General features: G+C 39.0%; 1 protein-coding gene across 1 annotated transcript in view; it reads right to left on the bottom strand.

The window, feature by feature from the left end:
• Nucleotides 1-200: 200 nt before the first annotated feature.
• Nucleotides 201-10,556, bottom strand: part of ANXA5 (annexin A5) — a gene marked incomplete at its 5' end in the record, with an annotated part of 30,865 nt that continues 20,509 nt past the window's right edge. Inside the window, 7 exons of the mRNA XM_079711447.1 lie at nt 201-460; nt 1,901-2,023; nt 2,231-2,289; nt 3,858-3,953; nt 4,857-4,950; nt 9,670-9,726; nt 10,153-10,232. Coding sequence (XP_079567573.1) covers nt 401-460; nt 1,901-2,023; nt 2,231-2,289; nt 3,858-3,953; nt 4,857-4,950; nt 9,670-9,726; nt 10,153-10,232 — 569 coding nt within the window. The 3' untranslated portion in view covers nt 201-400. The remainder of the gene's footprint in view (nt 461-1,900; nt 2,024-2,230; nt 2,290-3,857; nt 3,954-4,856; nt 4,951-9,669; nt 9,727-10,152; nt 10,233-10,556) is intronic.

Here is a 10,556-nt window from a genome sequence, read left to right as displayed (position 1 = left end):
ATTTAGTAGCAAACTTGATTAATAACATTTCCAGGAGTTCACAATTTCAAGGCTAAGGTTCCGATTAAGGTAATGCGGTTATCAATTTAATATAAATGAAGTTTTTAAAAAAGGCTGAAAGCAGTCTGACCTCTTAAAGGAAAATATAAATGATCCAGACTTTAGTCTTAGTAACATAAGTACACTTCAGGACTACGACAGTCAAAGAGAAGGATTTTAATGAAGATCAGAAAGGAGCACCACTATTTTCTTCTACAACATATATGTTTTGGTCATAGCATGCTAGCATGAATAAGGCAATGTGCCATGCTCTGGCGTGCAGAAAGTGCAGTGAGATGCACTGCAGGAAGGCAGTGGTGACGGTGGCAGGCACGGTGCAGGGTCTCTCCCCAGGCGCACATCAGTCATCTTCTCCACAGAGCAGCAGGAGGGCTTTCTTATAGTCCCCAGATGTGTCCCCCTGAAACCCAAATGTACTCCGTTAACCCCCATGACTCACAGAAGCCACAGAAAATAAAAACTAAGACATATCTGGCAACAGGTTTTATTCACGTGACGTTTCTCCCAAGTGGGTAATCTCTCTGTGAGTGCCTTTCACAACAGGAATGTTTTACAGAGAATTTCCTACTGATGCAACTGATGTTTAACTTTCTAATTTTACCCCTTAAAAGCACAGTTCTACCTAAGACAGTGAAGTATGTTCTTCCCTCTAGTAACACAGAGAACAGGGAAGCTTTTACAACCATGTTCAAGTCAAGGTTTCTAAACAAACTCTAAGTCTCTCATCACAGCAGTCCCTAACCTTTTTGGCACCAGGGACCGTTTTCATGGAAGACAATTTTTCCAAGGACCGGGGGGCAGGGGATGGTTTCGGGATGATTCAAGGGCATTACACTTATTGTGCACTTTATTTCTAGTATTATTACATCAGCTCCAACTCAGATCACCAGGCATTACATCCCGGGAGTTGGGGACACCTGTCTTATCACATAGCATATGGCTAGCTATGGGAGGCAATGCTGGGACTGCCTGGCTGTTATGGCTTTGCCTCAAAGACAGAAGGGTAAGGTACATTTTGCCTTGGCTTGTGTCATGCACAGGTGTGTGGGATAAGTTAATGTTTCAAGCTATGAGTCACTGGGAGAACTCTCTAGTACCCTTCAGCCCAGCACACCACACACACACAAAGTTCAACGCTTTCTCAACTGAGATGCTGCTTTGCACACAGCCCACATTCCCCCTTATCAAAGAGAAAGACCAAGACGGAGAGACAAAAAAAAGACAGAAAGACAGACAGAGACAGGAAGGAAGGAGGGAAGGATGGAAAGGACGGAGGGAGGGAGGGAGGAAAAGAAAGAATGAGGAAGTCAAAAGGCCTTAAGCCAAATTTAATTATAGGCCACAGTGTCCCTGGCTTTTAAAAGGATGAAAATGACAGTAATACTTAAGCTCTTTACTTATTCCTGATATGACCTGGTTGGTTCTTTCCTGAACTATGAACCAATACCAGAGATAAGGTGATAACAGACAATAAAGAAAGAAAACACTGATATGAAAGAAAGGAGAAACTAATAAAGACAGCTGGAACTGATAAAAGGCAGAAAGAACCAACATATTGTTACCGTGGACAAGACTGGGTTTAGTGAGTCATCTGTCACCACTAATAAATAATGCTTCTAAGCTCCCCAAGAGCCTCGGCCTTCACCGAGAGCCAATCTTTCACTCAGGAGCTGTTACCCGTACTTCAGGGGACATTACGCCAAACTTTGTAACTCACAGCTCTAATCACATCCCTAAAACTCTATACTTAACACAGGAATTAGGTTCTCCCACCCATGTCTTGCAAGCTATGCACTGGTCTGCTGTGGATTTCTAAACATTTAAAGAAAGGTTCTACTACCTTAATCATGGAATAAAGAGAGGTGGCAAAATTCTTCCTAAACTCCTTCCTAATGTTAAACAGGTCGATCTCACTTCTGGAAACCACAACTCTGATAAGGGTATGATCATCTGTCCCAGCTCCCTTTAAAAAAGAACAAAAGAGAGGCACAGTGTTTAAAATGTCAATTATAGCATCAAACTCCCCTGAGTTGGGGTGAGTCAATAAAGTAAAACAATTTAGTAGAATTGAACTACCTGTTTTAAGGAGAAAAAAAACCTCAAAGTCTATCATCTAAGACATACTAGAGAGATAAATTAATTAGATAGAAGATTCAAGGCATGCACTTACCTTCATAGCATAGTAGAGGGTTTCTGCAAGGTAGGCAGGTATACTGCGAATGGATTTCACTACGAAAATAAGTAATATAATGGTCACACGCTATGCTGATGTGAAAAGGATACAGTAATTAAAATCAAAGCTGCCTTACGCTTATAGCTCTACTTAATAAATACAGTATGAAAGTAACACAGGCTCAAGAGCTGCTTATTTGCAAGCTGCTCTGATCTCCTGACTACAGAGAATCTCCATAGCTACTGGCTTGAGTTTTCCTTAGAGTTCTGAGTTCTACACAGAAAGGCACATAGGACAGGGGCTGCAAGTTTTTCAGTGCCCCTTTCTTCTATGAGCACCTTTATGCTGTAACAGTTTTGGCAGCCTGGGCTGTTGAGCCACAACCTTCTTCATCCCTAGTAAATTATACAAACGTCCTGGGAGTTTTCATTCCAATATATTCAAACAAATAATGTAGGATTATTACCCCATCTAATCTGACAAACCTTAGACTATCTGTCTGTAATCTTAATATAGGTATTCCCTCCGTGTTCTATTGATATAACATCCATGATTCACACAGAGCAGCATGAGACTCACCCATTTTGGTAGAAACATCCAGATAAACTGGTAACAGAAAAGAGTATCTTCCCTGAATACGTACATACCTACTGTATGTTAGGGCTCCTCAGAACTCAGTCTGCTTAGCTTCAGAAACTATCATAAAAATTCCTTAATATACAAAAATAACAAATCCTTGATTGGGGGCAGTGTGTTCTTTTCCAATGCTTAAGAAAACAGCCACCAGTAACTAAAACTGTCATAACTTTTATGTGTATTCTATTATGAAGGGGTCATCTAAAAGATTTCTATTAAAATTCATTAACTGTGGACTCAAATGAAAGGTTACTGTTAGTGCTGGTTCATGCACACATTTAGCTTATTCTCCAGAAGACAGAGAGCACAAAAACTTCAACTCAACACCAAATACTCAGAACAAACAGCAGACAGAGGTTCACTCCAAACCCATATGAAAACTGGGACCACAGGGAACTCACAAACTAGATTCTCCCTGGAATTTGGTGAGTACATAATCCGACAATAAACTGCACAAACTCGTTTCTCCGATGTTTCCAGGTTATTCTGAATATTTAGCTAAAATAAAATTCTAAACTATTTACTCAGAAAAATAACCACTATCACACATCTTCCATTATATCAAAGATACTTATTCTAAATCAGATTCCAATTTCTCAGTCTGCTTCAAAACTGTGAGGATGGTATTCTAAAGAAAAATAAAATTCCACAGATATCAGAAGTAACATTTACAAGCCTCTGAGATTACAATGTCCACATTTCAGGTTCACAATGAAACAGTAATACTTTTAATGCAGCTTCAAAATGATTTTTAAACAATTCTCTTAACGTTTCCATAAGATTAAATGAAATAACCAGATATTTCACGTATTTCCAACATCAAGACAGATTTTGAATTGGAAATTTAGGAGTTTGCTTCACCCAAATATCATGATAAGCTCTTTTTTTAATAAAGAAATAGGTGGTTATTTTCAGATACAGCTTCAACTGAATCAAATACTTTAACTCTTAATACCATGAATATCATATACATTATAAAATTACCTACCGACAGCAAGGAGCAGTTGTTCCAAATTACCAGAAGTCTCTCGGTCAATGGTTTCTTCAATTTGAAATCCTGATATAGTCATGTATTTGTCAAACACTAGAAAACAGGAAAACAATTTATGAATCACATAAGAATCACTCTTTCCAGAAAGATACTTCCTCTAACCAGGCACTGTCCTACCAAACACAAATCTCCCCTTTCTCCTTGCTGACAGACCTTGATTTTGTTCAGAGCCTCAACGTGCCAAGCCCGAAACAATGGATGATAAGTGTTCTTTGTTCACTCATTTCCCAGCCCCTCCTTACTGGTTATAACCAATGAGATCTAAAGGGAAATCTGTGGGACAGGATTCTGAAAAATCTTTCTCTTTCCCAATTAAAAGTAACAGACAGATATGGTGAGTTTACCCCTTTCTTTTCTTCTTGCTGTGAAAATGGTTGGTAAGTTTGGAGCAACAGCAGTCATCGTGTGATAATGAGGTACCGAAGATGAGAAAGAGAACCAAAGCACTAAGGACAGCGGAGAAGAAAAACAGAAAGAGCCTATGTCCTGCCAAATCAGCCAAGGAATCTTACCTACAGAAAGCCCAATATTAAAGCCACTATTAGTAGGGTTTTCTGTCACTTGCCAGTGAACTTATTCCCACTTGATACCACAAGTACTGATGAATACCCAGAAGTGAGCTCTTAGGTGCCACTATCTAAGAGGAAATACTTGTAGTGAGCTACAACTCAGTGATTTGTCACTATGAGTAACAATCTAGAGGCCTATCTCCCTCATCACCCTGATAGCAAAGAGTGGACTAAGGATCTCTAAGTTTTGTAAAAGCTACAAGAGAAGCAGAGAATTATGAGATTTCTCAAGGTCACCAAAAGGAAGAAATTTAAAAACTGATCCATTCAGTAAGATCCTGTTATGCAGAAGGTATTTTGGCATACTGACTCTTGTATTTTCAAAATTAATCAAAGTACCTGTATCATACACATTTTTATCACTCACCCCTTCTCAAATGAGACACACTTCGTGTTCCAAAGATAGTAATAAACTTTTCTTCATCTGTTCCCCATTTAAGTTCTCCAGCCTGAAACAAAGTCTGTGAAAATTTCAACCTCAATTAATAAATTTTTCTCCCATCTCATTTCCAGGTTCTTAATCACACTTGTGTTTTATTCCCTGAATATTAATTTGTCTGATGCATCATCTTATATTTTTCAATTCTGATGTTTCCTACTCTGAAACTCAGCTCACTAAGTTTGGGGCTACTTGGGAGCTTGCCACTAAACTGTGTCAAAGCAATAGAGCAGAGCAATGGTGCCAGGTTAAATGTTCCCAAAATGTCTACCATGACTTCCAGTCATTCAGGAGCAAGGATATGGTTGGTGGAAAGTTCTGATTACCTCACTGCTGATACGTCCATTTACCGACTGGGAAAGTTTAACTAGGATCTAAGGGGTCTGCGTTTTCTGTTTTGCTTGCTCTGTAGCTGTTTAGTAATACATGATAAAACTCCATATTCTCTCTTTACAACTGAAATTTAACCAATGCTAGCTACAAAAGTTTTCCCATTTGTAAGAGATCACAATGAATTTTTAAAACATTGTGAGTATATAGCACAGTGCCTGGCATACAGCAGGCACTTAACATATACTTGTTGAATAGTTTGAGTGTCTACATTTACCTTTTTACATGGAAAAGAATATATGCTTTCCAATGTCCATATCATTGCTGAAAAAATTATATATAAACATCATCATTAAATCTGAGTCCACTTATTAGGTTGTAGATTATTTATTAAAACCCAAAGAATCAATCTTTAAAATGTCTGTACTACCCTTTTAATCATTTCAAGGTAAGTATACCTATTAAAGCAAGCCAAACGCAATTTGCTGAGACTACTACTCCGAGCTGCCTTTATGGCCACAAGTGGCAAAACAAATGATACGAGGTGATCAAAGCACGTGTTTGGATGTAGAAATTTTGATCACAGTATGTTTAAGAATATAGACTACGCTACTACAGATCTATTTTGTATTACACTTCCAGAGAATCATCTTTACACTCAATTTTGAAATTAATTTATTTTAATGATAAAAATAAACAACATCAATCCTGGTCATGTGAGCATGCTCTTCAAAACTAAAAAGAGTGTTACTATGAAAGTCATGCAAGTATCTGAACCTTAGAACTATATCAGGGTGTTGTAGACCTCTCTTAAGATAACTTTTTAAATCTAATTACAAAAATTACACATGTTCATTGATAAATTTTATAAAACAGAGAAAAAACATAAATAAGGAAATTTAAATTACCAAGAATATCACCATCCCAAAGATACTGGCTACTACCTCTAGTATGTTTTCCACACACAGATGAGATATACATATACATTAATGCCTAAAAGTGGTGAAGGGCTCATCCTGTACAATACTGCAAGCACTGCTGAAGCCTCCTTTCTTATCAGTTGTTCTATATTTCTAGGGATGTTCTCTAGTAGCTGTAGCAGTTGTATGGAAGAACCTGGTGAGATGGCTATTTTTAAGTATAATCTCTTAATTTTCTTGGAAGAATTACGTTTGGGATCATTACCTAGTCTAAAACTACTACTAACTAAATCATATGCAATAATAATGACGGTATCATCATATAGAGCAATATTTTAAAGTTTTTTGTTTTGTCTTGTCTTAACGTAAGGGTTAAATGAGGCTGCCTAATATCCATGGAGCTCTTCTGGATGAGGGACCCTCACACCTCCTCACCCTCCCCCTACCCTCAGAGGGGGCTTTACAGTTTAGCCCAAGCAGTTTGATAACCTCTGGTTCAGTGCAAAGTACAGAGGTTTTGGAATCAAAATAGAACTGGTCCTGTCCTATCTGTGAGTCTTAGATGAGTTACTTAATCTCTTCTTGAGCCTCAGTGTCTTCACCTACACAATAGGAATAATATTTCTATAGAGTTATTCATGGAGATTATATAACTCACATAATGAATGCACTGAACAGTGTCAGGCAATCAATAGCAGGTACTCAGTAAACATTGATTCCCTTCTCCCTCCTTCCTCTAAGAGTTCAACTTTCTCTCCAGAGAAAGCATAAAACAAGGATTTGGTAGGGGAGAAAGTAAAATCAATTAAACGCATTAAAAATGTTAAAAAGTGGGGCTTCCCTGGTGGCGCAGTGGTTGAGAGTCCGCCTGCCGACGCAGGGGACACGGGTTCATGCCCCGGTCCGGGAAGATCCCACATGCCGCGGAGCAGCTGGGCCTGTGAGCCATGGCCGCTGAGCCTGCGCGTCCGGAGCCTGTGCTCCGCAACGGGAGAGGCCACAACAGTGAGAGGCCCGCGTATGGCAAAAAAAAAAAAAAAAAAAGTTAAAAAGTTAAGTGAATTAACTACAGAATGTTCAATTCCCAGGGGAATGACTCATCGAGGCTTTTATCAAATCCCTGAAATAACAGGAATCCTCTTCGTGTCAGGTATCAGTAGGGAAAACAATTCAAATGCTTATGAAAGGGCCCCTCAGTTGTCTTGGATGACTCTCAATTAAGAAATCTGAAATTCCCATTAGTGATAACAGTCCAGGTACTCTTGCTACAAGGTATAAATGGGTGTGTTCCTTTTTTATAATGCTGAAAGGATAATTGTTTTCAACAGGCTGAATTAATTAATAACATTTTTATGAATCAAAGATCAATAGCCAGTCTGTATTCTGTGTTGTCCCTGGTCACTGAAAAGGTAAAGAAAGCCTGGATACTATTTCAGGGGTATTTTAAAGTAACTTCATAAGTCAGTTTTCAGATGTACAAAGTTTCCCCTTCAGGGTTCTGAATGGTCATATCCCCTGCAGCAGAGGTAAGTGATGCCTATACAGCCTCAGTACTCAAAGTGTGGCCCCAGGATCAGCACGGGCATCACCTGAGGGCTTGTTAGAAATGCAGATCCCAGGCCCCACCCAGACCTACTGAGTCAGAATCTGCAGTTAAGGAGACCCCCAAAGGATTTATAGGCACATTAAAGTCTGAGAAGCACTGCTCTAAAGTGAGTGCTCCAAGCATAGAAATCAATGAAAACGAGGTAAAAATGTACTGTTCCCATTCAGTAGCCTCACACTGCAGCAGTGCTCTCAACACACCAGCAGCTGTGCTGGGAAATCTGCCCACCGTCCGCTAATGCAGGCCTCACTGCAGTCATCTGAGACTACTAAAGCTGCTCCTTTCACCGTGACCACGACCCCTGAAAAGCATCCAGAAGTCCCAGTCCTGAGAGCAGGAGTGTGAGAACCAGCACATCTCCTACAGACCCACAGACAGTGCAAGCCTGGAAAGCAACAAGCTCGTCTCAGCAATGAGCAAAGCCCATAACAGCTTGGGAGTACAGGTTTGTAAGGCTGCTCTAGCCCTGTTCCCTCAAGTAGGCAGGGTTAAGCAAGATTTTTCCTTCCAATCTATACTTACTAAGCCTGCTTTATGGTAGTGGTAGCAGTAGCGGAAAGGAGAGAAAGGAGCTAACAGGTAAGAATGCCAAGACTGTTGTCTAGTGAAAGAGGAAGGGCTTTGGGGTCAGATAGGCCCAGGTGGAAATTCCAGCTCCATTCCCACTCAGTGGGGGCCATGGGCTTGTTTCTCGAACCCCTGAGCTTCAGTTTCCTTATCTAGAAAACAGAAATGATCCCCTCTATGTTAGAGTTATAAACTGGGTCACTCGTCAGCAACTCATAGTTACTAAGTGCTAACCATACGCTAGGGGCAAAGGATACAAATTGAACTGACAGTTCAGAGTGCCCTGGGTGGGCAGTCAAGTAAACAGGCAGCTTCGATATTAGGTGGCAAGAACTGTGACAGGAAGCTTGAGATGCTATAGTCTCCCCTGTAAGGAGCACCTGACACACACCTTGGGGGTCAGGCAGGGAGACCTGAAAAGCAGCTAAAAATTTGACGACTGACCCCTGAAGAGGAATTATTTAAGGGACGTACATTGTTTTTTAGATATAATGCTATTGCACAGTTACTGAAGTATAGTGTAAACATAACTTCTATATGCACTGGGAAACCAAAATAATTCATGTAACTTGCTTTATTGTGATAGTCACTTTAGTGTGGTGGTCTAGAACCAAACCCACAATATCTCCAAGGTAGGCCTATATTTGAAACATGTGACCAGAGAGATAGGACTACAATATGTGATTCTAGGAACCCAAGTAACTCCTTTATTACCATTTTCCAGTTTTCAGGTCTCACGTTTCAAATTTCCTAACACTTATTTCCTACATTTGACTACTTTATAAACCATACTGAGGCGATAATGGAATTTAAAAGCCACTTAAGTACAAAATTTCATTAGGGAGTGACTAAAGAGCAACTGACAAAAGAACAACCCTGTTTAGAAGTCTATCAAAGGAAAGGTGGAGGAATTTTCAAATTCTACAATAACGTGTCATCTATTATGTAAAAAAACACCATTTACCACTAAAATATTTTTTCTTCTTTATCCTTTTCTACGAAGAGACTGCCACATTGGCAGTAGAATCCATAACACCTGGTTTTCTTGTAAAATTCTCTATTTTGAGAATGTCCCATAATCTAAAGGAAAATAACATATCCAGGCGGAACTCATTATTTACATGTAATTTATTTTATTTCATTTCAGCCTTGGGATAAAACATTTTGTTGGCCACCTACTTACATGCATCTTATGATTTGTAAACGACCCGTTAGACTATTTTTAGATGCTATTACAACATATTATGATTTGCCATTAGCATGGATTCTTTTTTCATTTATGTCATAATGAAGTCATCACAGATTAAGTCTCACTCACCTGAGCATCTTGTTCAACTTGTGCTTCATCAATTCCAGCATCAGGGTCTCTATTAGCCTAGAAGAGATAATATGTCATGTTATTGGATTACATGAATATTTTTGTTCTAAAGAAAAAATGGTTCCACCTAATGGTTATGCACATAAAGCTTAGGAATAATATGCATTAATTAAGATCTTATCAATCCTACAATATTTTTACATTATCACACAAACACTGTCCAAAACCAACCTGACCCTCTTGATTTTAAAATCTATGAATAAAAGAGGACAGTGATATCCAAAAAAAAAAAAACAAAACTATGAATTAGCTATTACGAGTTCAGATCAGATATTCTGAAACACAAACACACAATGGCACCACACAGCCAGAATCAAGCAAGTACCAGAAATAATTAAAAGAATTTTAAGGGACTTTACTTAACTAGATTCAGACCAGTCCGGCTTCAGATTTTTTAAACCACAAATAGCCTCCACCCAATACCTGAAGGAGGACCACCAACATCCTCTGGTAGTACCCTGAAGTGTCCCCCACCACATCATCTTCCAGGCTCGAGCCATATTCTGTAACAGAATAATTTCACACATTTACAGCTTCTTTCAACTAGAAAAGGATATCTTGCCCCATTAATCAAATGGAAGAGACATAAAGGAAGAAATATTTGATTAGCATAATAGTTCATGCTTCTCTGAGCACTCTGAAGACTGAAGGCAAATGTTTTCAGTGGTGAGTGGCTGGAAGAAAAGAAATTAAAGTCTCCCAAAAGCACTCAGTTCAAACCTAAATCATGACTAGGCCATTTATAAATGCTCTCAACCAACATAGTTATTAATCTGTTATTAATCAGATACATGATGGTACTGGAAAGTCTCTAAAATACAATCAAT

This window comes from Hyperoodon ampullatus, assembly GCF_949752795.1.
Source record: "Hyperoodon ampullatus genome assembly, chromosome: 1".
Taxonomy (NCBI): domain Eukaryota; kingdom Metazoa; phylum Chordata; class Mammalia; order Artiodactyla; family Ziphiidae; genus Hyperoodon; species Hyperoodon ampullatus.
The sequence above is the reverse complement of the archived record's forward strand: the minus strand, read 5'-3'. Positions and strand labels throughout refer to the sequence as shown.